General features: G+C 40.4%; 1 protein-coding gene across 2 annotated transcripts in view; it reads right to left on the reverse strand.

Moving 5' to 3' along the window:
* Window positions 1–25,685, reverse strand: part of WWP1 (WW domain containing E3 ubiquitin protein ligase 1) — a 197,966-nt gene that overhangs the window by 98,578 nt on the left and 73,703 nt on the right. For both annotated transcript variants that reach the window (XM_074986996.1, XM_074986995.1), the window contains exons 3-7: window positions 17,692–17,830; window positions 12,266–12,390; window positions 6,837–6,974; window positions 6,680–6,746; window positions 3,791–3,969 (exon numbers count right to left, since the gene is read on the reverse strand). In XM_074986996.1, the coding sequence (XP_074843097.1) occupies window positions 3,791–3,969; window positions 6,680–6,746; window positions 6,837–6,974; window positions 12,266–12,390; window positions 17,692–17,830 (648 nt within the window). The remainder of the gene's footprint in view (window positions 1–3,790; window positions 3,970–6,679; window positions 6,747–6,836; window positions 6,975–12,265; window positions 12,391–17,691; window positions 17,831–25,685) is intronic.

Below are 25,685 nucleotides of genomic sequence, written 5' to 3' on the forward strand. Positions count from 1 at the left end.
TACCTTTTATTACAGACTGAAAGTCGTTCAAAAAAGTAATCCAGTGATACCATAAGTACGTATTGATACATAATAAAATGAAACATCAAAATACTGTACCATTTTTGGATTATCATCATGATAAAGTAACGTACCACATCAACTGGAATTCTGATTTAACCTCTTCAATTTGTAAGCTCTTTTGAGTAGGAAGTGTTTGTGTCTGTGTATGTGCAGTGACTAGTTCAAAATGTAGACTATAAAGACTCAATTCTAGGTTTAATGAACACTACTCCATTAAAATTCATGCATCTTCTTGGTAGTCAGTTGTGTCCAGTGATGACATCTTGAGCTTGCCCAGGGTCATCAGTCGTGGACTCTCACGTGGCTGAGGAGTCCAAGCCTTGAACGGCATGGGTGTTCACAGTAGGGTCAAGGGAACTGTCCTGGCTCTGTCATTGCAGCTGCTGCTTTTGCTTTCCTCCTCTCACAAGAATCAATCAAGAGCATGTGTCACTGCTCTTTGAAGTTGTTATGTGTGTGTTGTACAAGTACATACCAGCCTGTTCCGTCTTCTGCATGCTGCTCTAGCTGCTTTGGCTTTAATCCAGAATGAGCAATGTTGGCCTTCACACAGTCTTTATACCTCTTAGGAGGCCTACCTTGATTCCTTTTGCCCTGGGAGAGTTCACCATAGAGGAGTTGCTCGGGGATTCTTGATTCCTCCATTTGTATGACGTGCCCTGTCCAGCGAAGCCGGGCTTTCAGAATCATGGCTTCAATGCTTGTGGTTCCTACTCTGTCAAGGACTTCCAGGTTCGCAACGCTGTCCTGCCATTGAATGTGCAGTATTTACCTCAGCCTGCATGTGTGGAAGCACTCCAGCAATTTCACATGTTTCCTGTACAAGGTCCAGGTTTTGCATCCACGCAGGAGACTGGTCAGGACTACAGCCCTGTACACTTTGTTTAGTGGACTGTCGGATATTGTGCTAATTCAACACTCATACTCTCAGACGTCCTGGTGCTTGGTTGGTCTGGCAGATCCTGGCATTGATATCTTTACCAAGGAAGCCATCATTAGCTATCACACTGCTGAGGTACTTGAACTCATCTACTGTTTTTAACTCTGTTCCTTCAGTAGAGATTGAAGTGGGGAGAGCAGCAGATCCTGGAGAAGGCTGAAACAGTACAATGGTCTTTCCTAGGCTGATGGTCAAACCAAAGAGGTGGGTGGCTTCAGCAAGCTTGTTGACAATAAGCTGGAGATCAGACTCCTTGTGCGCCATAAGTGCACAGTCATCAGCAAAAAGGGCTTCAAGGATGAGCCTCTCAAGCATCTTGATTTTAGCATTCAAATGACAAAGGTCAAAAAGTGACTTATCAAGCCTGCACTATATGTAGACTCCATGGTCCAGGTCCCTAACTGTGTGGCTGAGGACACACGTGAAAAAGAAAGACTGAACACCACTGGGGCCAGCACGCACCCTTGCTTCATGCCACTGGATACCTCAAATGGATCTGAAGACTCACCATTCGAAAGAACAAAGCCTGTCTTGTCATTGTGGAACAGGCACATGAGGTTAACGAATCTTCTCAGGCAGCCAAATTTTGACAGGGTAATCTACACACATTTATATTATTTATGTATATTTTAAAAATATTTAACTGGGCTACTAAACGAGATTATTAATATAACTAAATTTTACACTTCCCCATTTGTTCCCTGTGTAAGTTTTCTGCAACAATAAGAACAGACCCAATAATTTTACTTTTGCTCATAAACACTTCTAGTCAAGTTCACATTACCATCTACCATGATTCTGCAATGTTTGGATCACAAACACTGCATGAGAATGATTTGCTTTTACATTCATGTTTCTTGTGTGCATGCGCACATGCTTTTTAAAATTCTATTAACATGTTTCTACTTAGGTTAAATTTATGCAAATTTATTTACAGGAAATTTGATGTTCGGGTACTATGAAAGCTTATGCCGAAAACCTCATTCACATCTACGTTTGCAGAACTGGACCAAAGTAGGATCTTAAGTCAGGTGACAGGACCTCTTGAAAAAACCAAAATTCATTTTAATTTTGGGTATCTGTTTGCTCTTAAAAACCGTCAGAATTTGCCCTCTACTTCTGTTATCTAACTTATGCCAGTCCATCATCCCAAGAAAGGTAGCTAGGAATACAGGCCAGGAAAGTGGGAAGTTATTACATCATGTAACAAAGAACTTACCAGCAGTGCACATGCACAAGGAAACACAAATAAAATTGTGTACAGGGTGTCACAACTGGCCCATATATAAGGCATAGGCATAGAAATGAGGGACACTGGTTGCTTTTGGAACACCTTTATGATCGTATACTGACACACAATTTACAGCATGCAGGGAACAACTGGCTCCGCAGAATAATTACACTCCACTCCTTGAGCACGAGTGAGAAGAAGGCTTCAATCCTGCCAATATAACTTACAGTACACCTACACTGCAGTGCTGGGGTTCATATCCTACAAAGGTAGAGATGAGGCATAGCATATTTTTTCCTCAGCACAATGGGAGACATGGGGAGTGGGGCAGGGGGGCAGACAACTGTGACAAGGGAAGCTGATCTCCCTTTTAGGCTGCTCTAAGGGCCGCATAACGAACTGTCCCTAACACAAGGCTTTTTTTATAATGCTACATTGAGATGGAAAGAATCAGGAAAGGAAATGTCAGATGAGATACAACTCCCACGCAACAACCCTCCACCCCCTCAGCATCCAGAGCAGAGAGACATGTGAAGAAAGCTTTGTGCCAGAGGCAGCCCAGATCTGGTAGTTTGGTGGGTTGTATCTTGCCCACCTCTGCTTTAAGTAGTATTTCACTTAAAAAGTAAGCCCTGAATTTTTTGCTTGTTTGTTTTTAAACAACTGAAGATTATTTTGTTCCCCTGTTTGTGTTTAGAAAAGTCTTTTGGGAAAGCCAGAGAACACTACCCCTGCTGTTCATCTTCACTTGTTCCTATTACTCAGACACACTTTCACTGGACCTGAGGACATACAGCATTGACAAAATGGCAAAACTGAATGCATGTAAAATTCATTCAAATGCAAAAAAGTAAATAAAATGGAAAAAAAACCCTTCTTGTTTCCGAAACATTAATCTTAAATGTTACTTGCAACAATAGAACAAAATTTCCAGTGGAAATCAGATTTAAACACGCGTGTCTCTTTAGAAGTAAACTTTTGACAATCCTGGTCTAAATTCTAGAACACCCCAGTGCACGTGTTACCTGATTTGTATGCTAGTGGAAAAAAAGCTTACATAAATGGCAACAGAAAAGATGAACTACAGTAACACAAGTGTACACTGCTACTAGAAAAATTTGAAGTCCTCATAAATTAGTTATAATGCTTTTGCAGATATTTTTGGAATGTATTTTTGAAGGGAAAATACTTCCATTTCTTTGCAAATCATGTAACTCACTTACACTCACCACCACTAGAAAAGCATCTTTTAAACGTGTCAGTAAAGGAAGGCACTCTTACCACTAAAACAATGGTCTGGCCCAGACAAAGGCCTTACTTAATGACAAGATGTCTCTTGAGAAAAACAAAAGAGTGCTTCAAACTGATGTGGTGAGGAATGAATGAAAGAAGTGGAGACCTTTTACAGTTTATATTTATAATGGAAATAAAAATAGGAATAGAGGTTTTATCTCATGTAGAAAAAGGCGGATAAACAATCAGAAGTTGGACTACATGCTTTTAATGATATAGAAAAGCCTTATTTGAACAATGTTTCGTACCATGTTTATTCTTACCAGTGTTGTTGGCAGGCTCAGCTGTAAGTGGTTTTGGTACTGGTGTAATTTTGGGTCTGGCTGCAACATGAGAAGGAGATAAAGTCCTGTCTCCATTAACATGCACACAGAATGAATTCTGTATTCCAGAGTTTGAGGGAGCTTGATTGTCTATTCCACTGGACATGTCACAGGTAGATCTTGGCAAAAAAAAGAGGACTTTGATTATTACAAGCAGTGTGTTAAAATCATCTATAAAAAAAATAAAAACCTACACTGACCAGCATCTGATGAAGTGAGTCTGTGCTCACGAAAGCTCATGCTCAAAACTTTTCTGTTAGTCTATAAGGTGCCACAGGACCCTTCGTTGCTGAACCTACACTGAAGCACCCTGAATGATCTGATACAAAATACACCAAAATAAACTCAGAGGCAAGGTTTTAATGTTTTTCCGTCAGTGAGTGTGAATTACACTTGACATAAGCAAAGCTAAACCAATTATAGAAATAACAGGGTGCTTATTTTTGTAATTTTAACTCAGATACTTATCAACTGGATTTTTAAGTTCCATTTCCATTTATTTCCCCCATACAGCATTACACCTGAGTTCAGAAAGTTAGTCTGTCTGCTACAGTTCCCAAAAATGGTTTCAGCTGTTTCTCTCGAGAGAACCCCATCACATCAGATAAGCCTCTTTCCTCCTTTAAGTGTGCTGAACAGCTGGTTTTATCAGTCACATTTCCTCGGTGAGAGGAAAATTATTACTTAAGTCCCCCTCCAGGAAAACACTAAATATTTAGATACTGTTCACTCTTCCCTACACATAAATATTGTTTTAGCCTCTTTTGGTCAAGGGACAAATGGCAGTCACAGAGGTCACATCATGTATGCTACATGAAGCAGAAATCAAGCCAATGAGAGAGTCCTAGAGAACAGGAAAATGCTAGTTGCTTGGTGGGGAGGAAGGAAGATAGTATGGGGGACGCAGGCTCCTTTCTTTGCTCCATTCTTGCAACATTTTATAGGATGAAGGTAATAGGGATACACTGTGCCTGGCTCTTAGCAGCAGGAGAAAGCAAGCAGCTCAGTCAGCACTCAATACCAGATTCACTGTTCCTAGTTCCATGAGCTCCAGTGCAGCACTTCACAGATTTCAAGGCAAGGTGGATTCTATATTTGGTTAGATGGGTAAACTAAATCAAAAGCTTGACCACTTACTTGGAGAACAAGGTGTAAGTTACCCCATGAGCACAAAAGCAGAGATATAACCCGAACACATATTCACCTAACTTAAGTGATCCACGTGAACTCAGTGGAAATGCCTGCATAAATAAAGTTATTCATGTGCAAATAAGGAGAGACTCCAGAACACTGGAAAAGAGCAAATATACTGCCCGTCTATTAAAAGGGAAAAACAGTACAACAAAGGAAACTACAGACAAGTCAGCTTAACTGCTGTAGCAGGAAAGATAATGGAGCAAATAATTAAGGAATCGATTTGCAAACATCTAGAGGATAAGGTCACAAGTTAACAACATGCATGGCTTTCTGAAGGACAAATCATGTTAAACCAATCCGATAGCTGTCTTTGACAGCATAAGGAGCCCTGTTAATAAGAAGGAAGAGGTAGAAGTGCTTTCTCTAGACTTTAGTAAGGCATTTCATACGGACTTGAATGACTCTCTCATGAACAAAAATGGAGAAATGCAAGATAGATGGAGCTACTGTAAGATGGGTGTACACCTGGTTGGATAACCATTCCCAGAAAGTAGTTATCAATGGTTCAGAGTCATGCTGGAAATTGGGGTTCTGCAGGGATTTGGTCTAGGACTGTTTCTATTAAATAACTTCATTCATGATTTAGACAATGGCATACAGAGTACACTTATAAAGACTGCAGATGACACCAAGCTGGGAAGGACTGCAAGTGCTTTGGAGGACAGAACTATAATTCTAAATGATCTGGACAAACTGGAATTATGGTCTCAGGTAAACAGGATGAAATTCAAAAAAGGACAAATGCAAACTACTCCAGTTCGGAAGGAACACAGACAAAATAGGAAATGATTACCTAGGGAAGGAGTACTGCAGAAACAGATCTAGTGGTCCTAGTGGACCACAAGCTAAATATATGAGTTAACAGCTTTGCAAAAAAACCCCACAGTTCTAGGATGTATTAACAGGAGGGTTGCAAGCAAGGACACTAGAAGTAATTCTCCTGCTCTACTCTACACTGATTATGTCTCAAATGGAGTACTGTGTGCAGTTTTGGGGAACACATTTCAGAAAAGATCTGGACAAACTGAAGGACCTGAGAAGAGCAACAAAAATGATTAAAGATCTAGAAAACATGACCTATGAGGGAAGACTGAAAGAACTGTGCTAGTTTAATCATGAAAAGAGAAGACAGAGGAGAGACAGTAACAGCTTTAATGTACTTAAAAGGTTGTTACAAGGAGGCAAGAGAAAAATTATCACTCTCCTTAACCTCTGATTATAGGACAAGAAACAATGGGTTTAAATTGCAAAGGAGGTTTAGGACACTAGGAAAATTTTCCTAATGGTCATCAGAGTGATTAACCAATGTAATAACTTGCTTTAATAGGTTGTGGAGTCTCTATTATTGGACATTTTTAGAAGTCTAGATGGTTCTTGGTCCTGCCATAAGTGCGGGGGACAGGAGGTGACGACCTCACTTTTTTCCAGATCTACGATCCAGTGAAAGTTACAGCACTGAGCCTTTGGTCTCAGAGTCTTTCCTTCCTCAAGCAACACACTGAACAGAGTTTACGGGAGTGTAGCCTGAGTTAAGCCATGAAGATGAAATCTCAATCCTCAAAGCAAAATTCAAAATAATATTTAAAATGAAACAATGGACATAATACTTAAAATATTGAAAAAAGTTCCAACCTGGATGATGTTCTTGCCAAAATTTCTCTGTTTTCATGTATAGCATCACCATTTTGCTGGAGTTCTACTGAACAATCAGAAATATATTAAATAGATTTTTTTTCCTTTTAAAATGTTAACAAAAATATATGATTTATATTTTACTAATTTAACTTACTGGCTGCTGGTGAACTTAGGTTTGTAAGAGATTCTTGTTCAACAACCAAACCATCAAGCACAACTGTCAGTTCACCTGTTTGTACCATGCCACTCTTGTTTTCTAAGGAGAGTTTCAATTGTTCTTTCACCCCCTCCACTACAAGAGGAAAAAAGTTAATTCAGCATTAAGCAGTTTCCTTCACAAAAAAGCATACTAAAATATATTGTATAAGTTTGTACAACTTTCATATTACATATATAAAAAGTCCACACGCACGTGCACACACTTGTTTTCTCTCCTGTGAAGAAATACAAGCTATATCTATATAAATTTCTACATAACCTTTTTCTTCAGGTTACACAAATGATATTTTTCATTTAAAAATTTGTATTTTTAAGAACTAGCTTGTTGACTTGATTACAATTTGATTTAAATAAGTTTTTTTTAATTATTTTACTCTGTTCTCTCTTTTTATTCTGTTCTGTTTCTCCAAGCTTACTGTTCCCCACTGAGCATTTTTAGACTCTTGTGTCAGTTTCACAAATCTAGAACGTTTAAAGAACCTAGAACCAAATCCTGGATTGTATATCCAAATACATGTTTTACAGAATACAAGGAGCTAAAGTATCTGATACACAAAATCTGTACTCAATTCTTGACTCCCTCCCAAATCACTAATTCAAAAGACGAGTAGGAAGGAGGAAAAATGTGAATGCAAGTAGGTTCTAAATAAAAAATATCAATAAAAAAAGATGTAGACACTAACTTTTGTCACTAACCTACAGATCCCCACTCCTATTATGATTGAGTAGTAAGAGTATTACTAGTTATAAAGAAAAAAAAACATGCCCTATATTTTGACCCATTTATCAGTCTAAAAAATAATTCCAATTAAACATATATGTATTGAACTCAATATGACTGTCAGGCACATGATAAAAATATTTAGCAAAAGTGTGTGTTCAGAAATTGCCACCACTAATGGGATATACAGATGTTACATGAAAAAATACCGGACTCTTTGTAAGAGGTGTATTCCACTATCCCAATACAAATGACATGCACCCAACTTCTTAACATAGTATCAGTAAATTAGAAGTTAAAACCACTACAGGAATACTGTTACACAAAAACTAAACATTGCAAAATCAAGAAAATTTTGATTTACACTTAAAAGAAATCCAAACACATGAGGATATGAAAAATATATATTATTGATGCACTGTAGTAAGCTCATACAATAATCGCACTATTATGTCGTATGGATTTTAGAGGTTGTGGTTTCAGATTCGGGTCATCTTTAAAAACAGGTTTCATTGGTTCCCCTCCCCTCTTACAGGGCAGAGTTAAGGTTGTTTGAGTCTTAAGTACATCTTACACGTTGCCGTCGTTCTTTTGTCTTAGAATTTCCTTTTTTAATATGAAAATGTCACACAAAAACAATAACTAGAAATTCAAACAGAAGGCTACCATAAGGTATTCTAGCAGTCTGAAGACATGTCTCATCAGCCTTTGAGAAAATTTAGCTTTTCTATGAGGAAAGTCTGAAGATTGCACTATTGTTGTGATAATTTGGACCAAAAAAATCCAAAATGTTAAATTACCTAAAGAACCATTTTTTAAACAGCTTGAACCTCTCTAATCCAGAACACTCATCCAGCAACATCCACAATCCAGCATGATTTTAATTAGCTCGATGATTACTTACCATGGGGGTGGCCAAGTTTACTGTGGTCCCCTAAAATTTGTTTCCAGCCATTAGTCCTTGTCCTCTGTGTTAAGTACTGTTATTTAGCTGTAATTTGCCCCTACAAGTCTTCTAAGGGGCAAGTAGGAGCGGACTTTGATAGGAGTTTACAAGTACTTAAAAGAGCGTTACAAGGAGGAGGGAGAAAAAATTGTTCTTAAGTCTCTGAGGAAAGGACAAGAAGCAATGGGCTTAAACTGCAGCAAGGGAGGGCTATGCCGGACATTACGAAAAGCTTCCTAACTATCAGGGTCGTTAAACGTTGGAATAAATTACCTATGGAGGTTGTGGAATCTCCATCACTTGTGATATTTACGAACATGTTAGACAGACATCTATCAGGGATGGTCTAGATGGTACTTGGTCCTGCCATAAAGGTAGGGGACTGGACTTGACCTGTCAAGGTCCCTTCCAGTTCCAGTGTTCTATGCTTCCATAAGTACACGAAGGAAGTGTTAGAAACACTGTTAGACAATATTTACACCCCTCAACCCCCATGGGCTGGCAAATTCTCTCTTCTGGCACCAATCAGATCCCAAGGGTGCCGGATTACAGAGATTCAACCTGTACTTGAATTTTCTGAGCTCAAAGAGGAAGCACTAAGCTGAGGGGAGATGGAGAGGTGTAAACTCTGTATATTCAATACATAAGTAAGGGTGAATCTCTTGTCCAAGTGCGAAGCAGAACACTTACAGTAAGGTCTCAGAGTACACAAGGGTTCCATTCTGCACTCCCTCACATAACCTGAATTTCGTGTAAGTGGACATCTGGCTTTTTTCCTGGAGGAACACATGTTCTGCAGCTGAGGAAGCAGCAGAAAGGTAAGTCCTGGGGGGCAGCTGGGGAGAGTTAAGCCTGGAGGTGGATTGGGGCCGTGGGAGGCAGGTGGGGAAGAGGGAGCTAAGCCTGGGGTGGTTTAGGACTAGGGGGTGAGGGGTGGGGTTGAGCCAGAGCTGTGCGCAAGAGTGGGGAGCCGGAGCCCTGCAACAATGGTGAGCCGGGCCACGGGGGGTGGTGAGACGGAGCTGCATGTGAGGGGTGGTGAGACCAAACCAGAGCCAGGTGCAGGTAGTGAGCCAGCACGGGGATTGAACCAGGTGTGGGGTGTTGAAACAGAGCCATGGGTGTGGGGGGGTGGGACTTGAACTGGAACCGCACATGGGGGGTTTAAACTAGGGCAGGAAGATGGAACCAGGGCCACATGGGAGAAGTTTGAACCAGGGCGGGCAGTTTGAACTGGAGCCACATGTGGGGGGTTTAAACTGAGGTGGGGGTGAACTAGAGCCACAAGAGGGGTGGTGAACCAGGGCCAGAACCAGACGTGGGGGTGAGGAGTGAGCCGGAGCCATGTGCGGGTGGTTAGCCAGCAGTGAGGTTGAAGTGGGGCCGGGGAGCTTAAGCTGGAGTCACACCTGAGGGGTGGTGAGCTAGAGCCAGAGGCGGGTGGGTGAACAGGAGCTACGCGTGGGTGGTGAGTGGAGCTGTTGGGGGAGGCTGAGCCTGGGCTGTGCAGAGATGAGGGGGGTGAGCCAGGGCGGGTGCGGGGAGTGAGTTAAGTGCAACTGGAATTGTGCATTTCCAGAGTTTACTGTAGGAATTGGGGTCAGCCGCATAAGAGCAGGGTTGCATATTCTGAGACCTTACTGTATTTTCATTATGGGGCCACGATTAGCATCTCTCTGACACTAATAAAGAAATTCCACTTCGTGTTGCATTCCCCTTTGGATGTCTTGTAATAAGCAAGAAAGATGTAAAGAAAAACTTTGTTTTACACTCTAATTTTCCTCTTATAAAATCTGAAGTTTTGTATGACATCTAGAGATTGGGAGAAAGGAGGGTGCACTATTCATTTAGCTAGGATTTTAATGACATTTTGGGGTAAAATTTAAAAGTGTGACTCACCACTTTAACTTTATAATGAAAAAATTAGGAAAGGGAAATCAGACAAAAATCTAGCCACTTATTAACTCCTCTGTCAGGAGGAACAGGCATCAGAGGCGCTGCATTATGCAAAGGAAAAATGTAGGTGACAATCACTAATGTAGATAAACAAAAATGAATAAAAAGTGATTTTGAATCTTTAAATGTAATACAGTTTTATTGAAAAAGATAAACCTATTTAAAATTTAATTTTAATATGAAATAGATAATCTTTGTTAGGGACTAAAGTTATTATAATCAATTAAAATAATTTAAGCTAGACACACAAAAATAATTTTGCACCTCTTTCACAGCATGTTTTAATGAAAGTCACACCTCTGAACTGGTGGAAGTCACTGGTTAAGCACCTGGAACCAGAATACATTGAAGTGCTACATCAGCATTTGACAACAGTAAGCTCTGCTGCTGGTGCAGAGAGCAAACTTTCTTTATTCCCCTTTATTCAACTAGTTAAGTTTAATAAGTAAATGATTCAAAGCTAAAAAGCCAACAAGGAGTTGAAAAACTAGAAAAACTGGGTTTGCTCAGCTCATTGAATGTATGAATAAAAAACAAATATGAGAGGATGAGACATACAAACTCTAAAAGCCCAAAGGACACAGTGACCTAAAATAATCAGTTCATCCCACTAACCACAGGTGCTTTTTTGTTTAATGAATCAGTTTTAAAACGCAAAACATGTTTTGGTAAGCATTTGTAAAACTTCCTTATGTATCCATCTGTTTTAAACTAATGTTATGTATGTCAAAAATATAATGGTTTTTGTTTCTATCAAAGCTCTATTTTAATAGAAATTCAAATTAAATTAAAACTATCATTTAACAAGAAATGTCATCCACTACTTTCTAACAGTGAAAAAATGTTAAAATTGAGAATTTGAATCAATGTAAGAGATTTATTTAAACAGTTATATAGCTTATGTATAAACACAGCATATCCTCCTAGTTAGCAAAGAGTAGCACTCAATTGAATGTAAAGTCTATTAGGTATCAACCTTCCTTCAGGAAAATAACTAAGAAATACAAATGCAAAATATGCTTAAGATCCCTTATTTAAATCAAGATTTCCAGCATACTGATTTACAAATTGTGCTTAAAAATCAATGATTTGTAATAATCCACTCTGCAGGAGGAATCACCTTTTTCAAAAATGGCTCCTAATTCCATTTATCACAGTACAGTGATATTTGTCCTATTAAGTTATGAATCCACATACACAGCAAGCATGGAGTGACCCAATGCAGCTGGCTGATAGTGGGGCCCTGCCAGTGGGAAGCAATGCTGTTCTCAACTGGAGCATGGGGCCCTTAAGGCACAGGGTCCAAGTCAACCACTTTGCTCGCCTTGTCCTAAGTCCAGGACTATGCAAGAAGGACAAGAGAGCCTTGTACATGGAAAAATGGTTAGCCATTTTGCGGGTTTACATGAAATGTTTGCCCACTTAGGTTTGTAACAGATCCTGCAGCACAATGGAAATTCTGTAACTAATCAGAAAAAAAAAAAGTGTATCATGTCTTTATTTAAACAGTTTCTTCTCACTTTTTCAGTAGTTTCATATACCATTATTTGAAACATTTATCTCACACTATAAATTTAAATCTCTCCACACAACACAAAGAGACTGCCCTGAAGGCAAATACACTAGATTAAAGTCTGTTTTAAAATGTGACATTTTTGTAATTACATCAAAACTATCAAAATTAATGTAACTGAAATTGGTTAATTCTTTCCTTAATCAATATTCCTCAATGAACACTTACATTTTCTATTATGTATTTCCAAAGCTTGTCTCAAGTCTACCGTGGCTCTTCCTAATAAAGCATCAGCTTTCAAAGTGTGATGGCTCCATACTCGAAATTCCAACATAGTCTGTGGAGTCACATTCCTGTATATAAATTTTCAAAAAATGTATGAGGGTGTAGGTAATCTCATTATTTATTAATTATTTGAATCAATTTTTCCATAACTCCTGTAATTCATGGCAGTGACTAACTGAAAAGATTTTTTTTTTTAACTATATCACAAAACCACCCTGAAACAGAAAAATCACTCTCTCTCTCTGACACATAAGGACTAAGGCATTTTACTTAAAACAGCATGAAAATACTAGGGCACACAACCACTGTAAGGTCCCCACATTCGTGAACTTAATGTTCACAAATTCAATTATTCGTGAGCCCTGTGTCCCCCGTGTCAGTTTTTATTGCTTTTTTTTTTTTTGGTCTTCTGTACTTATAAATCTCAGTCTGTATTGGAAATGAGATTGATCTGACGAAGTGGGTCTGTCTCACGAAAGCTCATGACCAAATAAATCATTTTGTTAATCTTTAAAGTGCTACATTTCTGCTGTTTTATACTACAAACACTTAAAGGGATTTTTTGGAGTTGTCAGAAATTAGCTACAATATCTGGGGAAGCAAGTTTTGCACCTCAACAACTACTGTTTCAAAGACAAGATTGTCTAACAATTAAAAACAATGTGAGATCATAAGAACATAAGAATGGCCATACTGGGTCAGACCAAAGGTCCGTCGAGCCCAGCATCCCATCTGCCGACGGTGGCCAATGCCAGGTGCCCCAGAGAAGGAGAACAGAAGACAATGATCAAGTGATTTATCTCCTGCCATCCATCTCCTGCCCTTGTTATGAAGGCTAGGGCACCATACTTTATCCCTGGCTAATAGCCATTTACGGACCTAACCTGCAAAAATTTATCAAGCTCTTTTTTAAACCCTAATAGAGTCCTGGCCTTCACAGCCTCCTCGGGCAAGGAGTTCCACAGGTTGACTGTGGGCTGTGTGAAGAAAAATTTCCTTTTATTAGTTTTGAACCTACTACCCATCAATTTCATTTGGTGTCCCCTAGTTCTTGTATTATGGGAAAAGGTAAATAATTTTTCTATATTCACTTTCTCCACACCATTCATGATTTTATATACCTCTATCATATCGCCCCTCAATCGCCTTTTTTCCAAACTGAAAAGTCCCAGTCTCTCTAGCCTCTCCCCATATGGGACCCTTTCCAAGCCCCTAATCATCTTAGTCGCCCTTTTCTGAACCTTTTCTAATGCCAATATATCTTTTTTGAGGTGAGGAGACCACATCTGCACGCAGTACTCGAGATGTGGGCGTACCATAGTTTTATATAGGGGAAGTATGATATCTTTTGTCTTATTATCGATCCCTTTTTTAATAATTCCTAACATCCTATTTGCCTTACTAACTGCCTTTGCTTTTGACTGTCCTGAACAACTTGGTGTCATCTGCAAACTTTGCCACCTCACTGCTTACCTCATTTTCTAGATCATTGATGAACAAGCTGAACAGGATCGGTCCCAGGACTGACCCCTGGGGAACACCACTAGTTACCCTCCTCCATTGTGAAAATTTACCATTTATTCCCACCCTTTGTTTTCTGTCTTTTAACCAATTCCCAATAGGTATCATTCAAAACAAAATTTAAAACACAGCATGGGCCAACCTTGGTCAGAACCTTCAACTAGCTCTATTGATGTTCTTAAAAGCAATGTAAATAAATAATGTAAAATAATTTTTGAATATATGAGCATATTATAGAGACAACATAATTTATGGTTGCTCTACCTAAAGAGCAGATTTGCAGATTCATTCAGAATAATTTAAAGTAATACAGAAGACCAACTAAAAAAATCCAACTAAAAGAAAATGACAATAAAGTAATATTACAATGGCCCACGGTAGTGTTTCCCAAAGTGTGGTACATGTACCACTGGTGGTATGTGAAAGGACTTCAAGGACTACACAACAACAGGGCTCAGCAACCCCTCAGCATGCATGCCATGACTGCCCTGCCAGCTGCTTTACAGTGGCATGCAAAGGGAGATCATACCTGGCCCTTCTCCCCCAATGCAACAGGCGAGCAGAGAGGGACAGGCCAGCCCTGACCTGGAACCAGTCGTAGGTGCAGGCACAGCACCTGTGCCACCCCTCATTTCCTGCTCACTCCACATGGAGCAGAAAACTGGGTAATTTGGAGCAAGGGGCTGGGGTTGCCGGCAGGGGGAGGGCTCTAGAAGCACAATGGCAGGGCTGCTCACAGGATGGGGGGTATTTTGGGGAGGCATGGCAGGAGGGGTGCAGCTAGGGGGCTTGACAGCATGTGGGGCAGGGGTTCTGGGTGTGGGCTGCAGGGCTGCCTTGCCCAGAATCCTCAGACCCAGCCAGCTTCCAAGCTGGCTGGCTTCCAGTAGCTCTGAGGCCCACCAGCCAGGCACCCCCAGCCTGGGCAGGTTCTGCAGGGGATCTTGCGGCAGGGCTTCCATGGACCCAGTAACCACCTTTGGGGTTGTTGGAAGGGGACTCTGTAACCCAACAAGCTCTCCACTGTGGGGCTGCCTAGCCAGGGCCCCTGTGTCTGCAGGGCACTGGCAGGGTCCTGGGCCGCAGCCCAGCTCCTGACTAGTGCAGGGCTCGTCATAGCAGGGCTTTCTAACCCAGCCGGGCTCCTGGTATTGAGGCTCCCCAAACTGGCTACCTGCCCTGGGGCCCCACAAAGTGGGCTGCCAGTGGGGCTTCCTGCCACCAGCAGGACTCTGCTATGCCACACATAGCTGGAGCTCTCTGGTCCAGCAACATTCATTGCCCTGCCATACAAGGCATGTTGCCGGATGAGAGAATTTCAACCTGTATTTCAGCTATGGACACTTCTCTACTGTTTGCTGACTCAGTCTAGTTGGGAAACAGTACAAAAGTAAGAGAAGGGTTTGGGCTGACCCAAGAGGGATCTTGGTGGGGGGCTCACTCAGCAACTGCACCTGTGCTCTGGGCCTGTACCACCTTCCTCACTCATACCCTGCATGTCCCCCGCAGCCCACAGTCTCAGGGGCAGGTGTGTCCCATGTCCACCACCTCTCCCCACATGGACGTTGGGGTTGGGGATGGCTCATATCCCCACCTTCCCCCCTGGAGAGATGAAAGCAACCTGGGGATCGGGGCATGTCACCATACCCTGTCAAGAGGGATGTTGCTGGACCAGAGAATCTGGGATAACAGAGGGACAACCTGTATTAAAATTCCAGATACTTTTAGATATTTTTAAAAAAAACATGGTAAACCTCTGCATCTTTATTTATTAATGAAGCTGTTGTAAGTCGGACCATTAGTGACTAACAAGTATCACCGCCACTTGCACCAGAGTACGCCTGGGGCCGTCCTAAGACGGCCTACAACGGCACTGGGAAGTGGGGGGTTCACCAGTAAGGCCAAAATCCTGAAATGGGTACATGAATGTTTTATGTTTGCGTAACAGTGGCCTATAGTGTTCATGCAAGTTAATATAAGCTAAGTAAAGCTGCTCGCAACACAAATTATGCAACTAACGCACTTTGATACTGTGACCCAAGCACCCCGGATTCATACCCTACACATTATTCTAATAATCTTTACTTAAAAATATGCCATGTATAGTATTATTTGAGAACTAACAACTCACTGATCAATAACATCATGATAAAAATGTATGTAGCCACATTATATGTAAAGGTATTAAAATCTCCCTGTGCAAGGTTGTTAGCACACATTCAAAAGCCAGCAGCTTTTTCAGGGCAACGGTTGTTAGACAGGTCTCCCAGAATAAAGGTGTGTGTGTGTTTACCCCATTTTACATATAGGTAATAAACAGATTAATCAAGACAGCAGAGAGAAGTTGGCAGACAATAGAATAATTTCCATTTCAGCAAACAGATGGGGAAAGAAAGCATAGAGCTTTCTTCACCAACAGATTATCACCTTCTTCACAGATGGAATACCTTTAAGGGATATCCTTCAGAAGAATTCACTTCTATGATTCACTAGACTCTAAGGGGAAAAGAACACCCAAATTATATTTTTCAACTACAAAGTCATCACCACTTTGGGACCTTGGGGAGAAGTCATCATTTTACTAGACATCTGTGGGAGAGAAAGGTCATCTTGAACAAAGTCTTCAATCAAAACTTCCTAAATGAAGTTGTAGACTTTTCAGTGTGTTCTCACTTTTATTTACTTGTAACCGTCTATAAAATGTATTGCTTTCACTTGAATCCACTTAAAAATCATACCTTCTTGCGTTAAATCAACTTGCCTTATTACTAAACTGACCATGCTATTTTTGTACTTGCAAACTGCATCTAATGCAGCAAACCAGTGTGTTTGGTCTTCCTATTCCTCTAAATATTGCAGGAAAGAACTGGACATATCAGAGCACACGGGTTTGTGGAAGTTCAGGACTGTAGGTGTGTTGTGATTACCTGCTAATATTAGCTAAGTCTAATAAAGACAGAAGTGTATCTGTGATAACTGCTGGATGGCTCCGGAGCAAAAATGGTTGAATTACAGGTGAACAGCATACAGAACATGAAGCGCATGCTAGTTGTGTGTATGTTTAGACACACAGCTGTGAGTAGCAAAGCATTTTGGGGAATTCAAGGCTGAAATACAAATGGTGACGCCACTACTCTTAATTGCACCCTAGAATATGATACTATCCTTCACTTTCCATGAAAGCAAAAAAGCAGTCAAGTAGCACTTTAAGACTCTTGATACTGTTTTTGAACACAAACCTTTCATGGAAAGTAACAGAGAGGGAGCTGTGCTAGTCTATATATTATCAAAACAAAAAAGCAGTCAAGTAACACTTTAAAGACTAACAAAGCAATTTAATTATTTAATAATCTAATAATTTAATAATCTCACCTAATAAATTATTTTGTTAGTCTTTAGTTTGATGAAGTACTTCTGACTATACCCTTCAATGGAAAACACAAAGAAAGAATGACCCTCCTCAAAACAACCTCCACCCAAACAACAGGATTTTTATTTTTCTATGGTTGAGAACAAGATTAGTGGTGCATCCAGATAGAAACAGCCTACAAGCATTCCTCCATAGCACCATCTAAGTTGAACAGAGGCCACAGAGCAAAAACAGATATACAGCTATGCATCTGCGAATATAAAGATCTCCCATTCCCATTTAGAAATAGTCTTCTCAAGGGGGCACCTATATGCACTGAGCTTATTTTAGGGTGAATACTGCCATTAAATACGTTCAGCTTTCAATGAAATTAAAGGAAGTTGCACGTATGCAACCAAGAGCGAAGTTTTGTAAATATTTGTGTCCAATGTTTATTAAGTTATATTTTGCAAAATTAGAAAAAACTTCTTTTACTTACACAGTCAACTGCTCATCCCATTTTGGATTTGACGAACTATTTGATTTTGCTGTTTTCTTGATTTCTCCGTCTGCAGCTAACTCTGTATAAATGGCTGTTCCAAACCAGTTCTTTTTCCTTTTTAGTTTGGCACTAGAAACTAACAAACAAAAACAGATTGATTGTTTATCAATACTGGACCACACATCTTGCTGAAAAACAACAAAATTAATATCTAAGGGATCGGTTCAGCAGAACTTGCACAAAGGAATAACCTGACTCCTCACTTTTTCCAACATCTGCTTACTGCTGAGCAAATCTGGCTGCCCACCGAACCCTTAAACACCTACCCACAGGAGATTTTCATGGAAATACAAAAAGGACCTGAAGCTATTGCATTCCACTCATCTCCCAGAGCACTAATATTTCAAAAGAGCAAACTAATTTTGCTAAGGAAAAGCAGTATCATTTGTAAAGGTATCCTAGAGGTAGCTAAGGCATGTTCCTTTAACCACAGGTAAGTAATTTCAAGATAAGGTTTTTTTGCAACATAATTAGCAAACCTATGCAACTACTATGAAAGAGAAAAAAAGGTTCTCTTTTGTTCCCCCAACACTTTCTACTTTCCTTCTCTTCCATCTCTTCCTCTAAGTGCAAACTGTTAAATATGACATGTATCAGTAAATGAAATGACCTAGGGATTTTTGTTTTAAAATGTAAATTTGACACAGATTTTATGTTAGGTGTGATAATGTGGATCACAAATTTTAAAACCTCAGACATTTTAGAATCCCACTCTATCACAGGGCCAGCTGTGTCGACGCTGAGGAAGCCTTGGTCAATACCTGCTCTACTGAAATTCTGAAAGCTAAAATATTCTATTTTATATAGGACTTTTTTTTTAACCACATTCCTAAACATAGTATCTGAGAGCCTCCAACACTGCATTAAGCACTGTGACTACACACAAAGTTGTTTGCTTTTACATCCTCTTTCCAGTGGAGAGAAGCTTCTGAATCAGCTTGCAGATAAGAGAAATTTTCTCTTATTCTTTTACTAGCTCTGATATCTGATTTAACAAGTCTATCTTCAGCAGTGGCCCGCAGTTCAAATCATCATCAATTCAGAGTCAGACAGTACATGAAGATGTGGCACTAATAAGCTGGGCATGGAGAGCAAGTTCCTCTCTGAAAGGCCGCTCTGTCACTTCTTCACTCAGAAAAAAATACAGTACTTTCCTCTAATTCTACTCTAGCCATCAACAAGAGCTCCCAATGTTTTACGTTACCTTCAGCATACAATATTTTAAGGATAAACTGAGGGCAAGGGGTCTACTATGTTTATACGTGCAAGCCAGTTATATGTACTTGTAGACAAATTCTAGTGGGGAGGGATTCTTTTTTTATTTCCCTCAGAGTCTTCTCTTCCTCCTCCTCCCACATCCCAGCGAATTTCCTCAATCCACCCCGACCATTAGCTAAAAAAACCTGAGGACTTTTAGCTGTTGGACTGAACACACTCCTCTGCTTACTCTCACTGTGGTGTGTCCTTCTCTTACAATAGGTGAAAGGCAGTTGGATTGTAGCTGACGGAAAGGGAAATAAGAGAAGGCCTGTCATCAGATATTCCAGGATCACAGAACCATGAAGTATGCCAGATTTCTATGGTGTTCCAATTACCACCAGAATATTTATGTCATGCAAGAGGACATGTTGTTTAACGCTACAAACTGAGACTTGAATCACTAGAAAAAGAAAACCCAGGGAAGATACTTTCCTCTGAAAATTCCTTAGCTCTCTGTAAATTCTGTAACAGCCCTTTAACATTTGTACTTTTTTTTTGCGCTGCTTTTAAATGGAAATTGCAACACTGATATATTATGACTATACCTGTACTAGAACAAGCTTCCCAATAGGGAGTATCTAATCTGACCTCTTGTATAACACAAGTCACTAAATTCTTTGCATTGGTCTTCATTGCAGATGATGTGGAGAAGTTTTCCACTTTTGAGACATTCTTTTTAGATGGTAAATATGAGTAACTGCCCCAGATTGAGATGTCATCAGGGGAGGTCTTGTAACAGACTGATAAATTTAACAGTAATAAATCACCAGGACCAGAGGGTATTCACCAAAGAGATCTCAAATATGGAACTGTGAAACTATTTACAGTGGTATGCAACCTATCAGTGAAATCACCTTCTGTACCAAATAACTGAAGGATAGCTAATGTGACACCATTTATCCTGGCAGTTACAGATTGGTAAGATTGTCGGAAACTATAGTAAAGAAAACAATTGTCAGACATACAGAGTAACACAATTTGTTGGGAAAGAAAGAGTCAACACCATTTTTGTAAAGGGCAACCATGCCTCTCAAAACTAACAGAATTCTTTGAGGACATCAACAAACGTGGACAAAGATATGCCAGTGGCTATAATGTACTTCGACTCTCAAAGCCTAGTATAAGGCCCCTCACCAAAGGTCCTTCAATTTACATAAGCAGCAATGCCATACAAGGGGAAGTGTTTTCATGGATAAAATAAGAGCTAGCTAAATATGAGCAAGTTAACAGTGCTGATACTGTTGGAAAAACAAAATACCAAACATGAGTCTGGATGCATTAACAGGAGCATTAAGAGCAAGACACAAGAAGTCATTCTTCCTCTCTACTCTGTGCTGATTAGGCCTCAATTGAAGTACTATATCCAATTCTGGGCACCACACTTCAAGAAGGATGTGGAGAAATTGGAGAAGGTCCAGAGAAGAGCAGCAAGAATGATTAAAGGTCTAGAAAACATGACATATGAGGGAAGACCAAAATAATTGGGCTTGTTTAGTTTAGAAAAGAGAAGACGGAGGGGACATGACACCAGTTTTCAAGTACCTAAAAGAGTGTTACAAGGGGAAGGGAGAAAAATATTCTCCTGGGTCTCTAAGGATAGGACAATAAGCCCATTGCTTCAACTGCAGCAAGGAGGTTTAGGTTGGACATCAGGAAAAACTTAACTGTCAGAGTGATCAAACACTGAAATAAATTGCCTAGGGAGGCTGTGGAATCTCCATCCTTGGAGATATTTCAGAACAGGTTAGACAGGCACCTACCAGTGATGGTCAAGAGATTTTAGATGGTGCTTGGTCCTGCCATGAGGCCAGGGGACTGGACACAATAACCCCTCAAGGTCCCTTCCAGTTCCAGTATTCTATGATTCTATGGATCGATAACTGGTTAAAATATACGAAACAATGGGCAGTAAAAATGCTCAGTTTTCAGAATGAGTCAGCCGTGTCCCCTTGGGATCTGTACGGGTACCCATAATGTTCAGTATATTAATAAATGATATGAAAAAGGATGAACAGCAAGGTTGCAAGTTTGGAAATGATTAAAAAAATTACTCAAAATAGTTAATTCCAAAGCAGAATCCAAATGTATCTCAAACTGGGTGAACTGAGCAACAAAATTCAATGTTGACAGATGCAGAGTAATGCACATTTAAAACATAATCCCAACTATACATATGAAATGACGAGTCTAAATTAGCTGTTACCACTCAAGAAAGTGATCTTGGAATCATTATGGACTGTTCTCTGAAACCCTCCACTCAATGTGCAGCAGTAAAAAAGCTAAAAAAAATCTCAGGCTCCACCATGAAATGGAAAAATAATAAAGGCAGAAAATACCATAATTCCACTACATAAACCATGGTATGCCCATACCCCAAATACTGCATGTCTGTGTTTCCCAAAGTGTGTTCCGTGGCCCAGTACTGGTCCTTGGGGAAAAAATACTGGTCCTTAGAAAATATACAAATTATCGCTATGTACTATTATTATGAATAAATAATAAATAGTGAAAATTTATTCATTTTTTATATGCATTTATATTTTTGGACTGGAAAAAAAAGGTACTGAAAAAAAAGGACCCCAACTATATGAAGTCTGGCAAACCTTGACGCATGTGATTCTGGTTAGTCTATCTGAAAAAGTAATATCAGAAATGGAAAACATACAAAGGGTAAAGAAAATTAAGGATATAGAACAGTTTCCATCTGAGGAAACATTAAAAAGACTACAGGAAGTCCTGTGGCACCTTACAGACTAACAGATATTTGGAACATAAGCTTTTGTGGGCAAAGACAAACTTTGTGGGCAAAGACCCATTTTGCTAGAACAAGTTTACAAAATATTATTTATGCTAGTGATGTCAACAAAGTTCTGGTAACATATACTGATTTTCCTAAATAAGTAACTATAATACTTGTGAATATGCAGACTTTAAATTGCTGTATTTAGTGTGTTTACATGTAATATTACCAAAACACATCTTTAAATTCCTCTAAAACAGATTTTGAGTAGGAAGCTTGAATATCTGACAGACAGATCTAGAACAAAAAGACAGCCACTTGTTGGACAAAGTATTCTGGTAAATATTCTAAAGAAAATGATTCTCCCTGGCAATGGGTAAAAAATAATTATCCTTCTGGCAGTTCTACAGATGCACTCATTCAATCCATGTAGTGCACAAAATTGCTGCCAAAAACTCATTACAGGTTCACTTGGATATAGTCCAAGGACAGATTTTAGATGCCAAAACCAATCGTGCTTCAGATACCTCAGGGTTTAGAGCTGGGGTGGGGCACCTACAGCCCATGAAGCTCCCCTCCCTGCCACCATAGCACCCCAGCCACACAGAGGCTCTGTCATTAATGCTAGCACCAAGCTTGCCATTGCAGTGGGGGGAGAGGGGTCATGGCAAACTGCAGGCTGGATCTGGTCTGCAGGCTCTTTCGGGCAGGAGGAACGAAGCGGTTCTGCATGCTGCAGGGAAGCACTTTACTGCAGCACACACAGCTGCAAGGAGCCACCTGCTCTCCCCCCTCGCCCCATCTGTTCTCCCATTCCTGGGAGCCCCATCATTGTCTCCACCCCTATACCATTACTATCAAAGTTCCAATGGTGTATACATAACTTACAGAGGATGTGAATACTAGCAGATGCAGAATATAACCTTTCTTGGAAGGTCATTATTGTTCTATATTTAAGATGTAGACTGCACCTATATAGCCTTTCTGAGAACTTCTTCCTTATGTGCAATAAAATTTCACTGTTTTTGATGTTGTTTGGAGCACGTTTGTCTGTGGAAAACTACGTATGGATGATCTTTTCATTTAGTTATGCCTTAGATTAGGAAAGAGTGGGCATGAGAGAGATCGGGGGTCCTCTAGCTTTCCTGTGGGCCTCCTAATGTCTATATGGAAGTGAGACGCTCCATACAGCATTAGGAGTTTCCTAAAATGGCACCAGTGGTCCTCCCTGCAGACTGTTTGGTAGAACAATACTTTTTGCATGGAGTCCTCAGCTTTGGGCATCTATTTCTGCAAAGACTAAATATTTACTTTGTTCTCAAATGAGAGAATACTCACTTACCTCACAGCAACTGTGGCTCTTCCAGATGCCATGTCCTCATGCATATATTCTACTTTTGTTGTGCATGCAACTCATGTACCCAAATGGAACTTTTTGGCATGATGTGTCCATTGGGACAGCACTTAATGTGCACATATGCCCCCAACCCAAAGGAATGCAAAGTGCAATAAGGCTAAACAACCCGCACTTCGTTAACACAGACTCCCACATGGTATCAGACTCTGTAGTAGAAGAGAAGGAGGGAAGGTAATGGAATTACATATACGGACAACTCCTACAACCAGAGCCCTCCAAGTACAGAAAATTTGTATCTGCACTGCAAAAAATCATCTGCAGATGAGTGTACCTAGGGATAAAAAGCAGATTCTGCAAATCTGCAGGATTCTAGATATGAATTTTGCATCCACATCCATGTCTCAAGTCTCACACACTTCCAAGTCACATACACAGATGCCCATGGAGATCCATGAATGTGCAGGGCTCAAACAATAGGGTAGGATATCTTCCAAGTGCATCTCCATCAGCATTCCCCTAACTACTGGAGATTTGCAAGCTTTACCTTGATATGCTGGAAGTGGATGATTCACGTCTATCTGAATAAAGATGCAGACAAATCTGAAAAACTGGCATCAGACCTAGACGACTCTACAAGAGAGCAGTGTTTAGTGAAAGTACGTACTGATCCTCAAGCAGCTGCTGTATGTGTACTACAGATAGGAACATTTCTAAAAAAAAGCCTCAGAAGACAACTATGGTTGCTCTGAGTAGCAGTTTTTGTGAACCTAGCTAGCTGGTAAGAGAGTGTGAAGTAATCCAACACCCATTTTCATAATCTTTGAGAATATATGGTTAGAACCTCGAGTCTCTTTGCAAAATGATAGCAAGATTCTGGGAAATAATTTAGTTCTACCAGGCAGAATGACAGGGATCTAAGAACATTCAAGGCCTGACTGCCCTCAGATGGAGTAGGGGTTGCGAAACATAACAGGGTACGTATAATAAAGTTTAGGTGGAAGTTAGACATGAGTTTAAGAAAAAATGTGGGAGCACAAAGTAGGGGGCAGACCAGCTCGAGGGAGCACAAAGTTTCATAAGGAGGGGCGCAGCACAATCAGCTGCTGGGTCTCAGGCTCATCCATCTCATTAAAAATGTTGAACTATGTTACTGTTTTTATGTAGGTGTAGTCACATTTATATCCAATTAATAACATTTCTTTATTCTACATACTTCTTTTCTTATACATGCCAAAATGTTTTTCATATGAACATAACTGAAATTTCCGTGAGTTCACATTACATTAGACAGGTTAGGGAGCCCTGCTAATTTCAGGGTGAAAAGTGGGTCCCAACATAAGCCTGCTCTCCTCTGGGCAAGGGTATGAGCACAACCTTGTCTTCATGGAAAACAGTATTAAAGTGGGACCACCAAAACTACCCTGCAGGCTGAAGCAATAGCCCATAAGAAGTCTGTTTGCAATGACAGAGATATAAGAAGCATAATGCCAAGGACTAGAAAGGGGGACCCAATCAATCCAGCTAGAGCTGTGATCACATAAAGGAAGGGGCTCCTGGATACATACATATATAAAATCCTAAGAAATCCAGCTGTGTAAAATACCATCTGATACCCAGGGATACAAAGCAGCAAGTCCCAGATCTGGATATCTGAAGATCCCTTTCTGAGAAGTTATGTCTGGAACCACAAGAAATGTTACTGGAGGTTGAAACAAGAACCTCAAAAAAATTTGGGTACTACATTTTCCTGGACCAAACTGATATTATGAGGATCATTACATCAGCCCCTTGCCTTGGCACCAGAGAAGCAGGTAGGAAAACATACATAACTCCAGGTGTCCAAGATACGAGAAACGCACTTGTGCTTAGTCCTAACCCTCAAGGATGATAGATAAAGTATATTTATAGCAAGTATTACCTTTGGGTGACTCCTCCTGTGAAAAACCCCTCAGAATAACAGAGTCCTTTATCTACCACTTGGGAGTTGAACGAAAGTTGCCTCCTCAGGTGACTGGCAAATCTGTTCTGCAATCCTAGAAGATGTACAGCTTTCAGGGTGATGTGATGACAGATGTACCAATTCCACAGGCGGAGAACTTTGTAACTGTTATTCTTTGAGATGTATTGCTCATGTGCATTCCAATAGGTATGTGTGTGTATCATGTGCACAAATCATCAGGTTTTTCTGCTAGTGGTACTGATTTGGTCAGCTGTGGAGCCCCTTTTGATTGTTCAGGGTGACCAACATGACCAAAAGCAGATAGAAATCATCACTGACACCCTTGACACCAGCTTTTGACCCTGATGGTAGGCCCAAGATGTCCAGAAAGGCCATTGCACTGAAGCCTGCCATTGTGGGATCCACGACAGGGAGGGGTGGGGGTGGCAGTGGCAGTGCTTCACACTGTCGGCACTGAGATCATGATCAGCATCAGACACTATGCAATACTGAGGACTCCGCCTCAGACTCTGAAGTGTACTTGGATTCTCACATATAGGGCAGTTTCTAACAGTCACCAGTGATCAGCACTGGGGCAAGGGTGAGCGACACCTCAGTGTGGCTGGTTTGCCTTG

Source organism: Carettochelys insculpta, chromosome 2, assembly GCF_033958435.1.
Source record: "Carettochelys insculpta isolate YL-2023 chromosome 2, ASM3395843v1, whole genome shotgun sequence".
NCBI classification, from domain to species: domain Eukaryota; kingdom Metazoa; phylum Chordata; order Testudines; family Carettochelyidae; genus Carettochelys; species Carettochelys insculpta.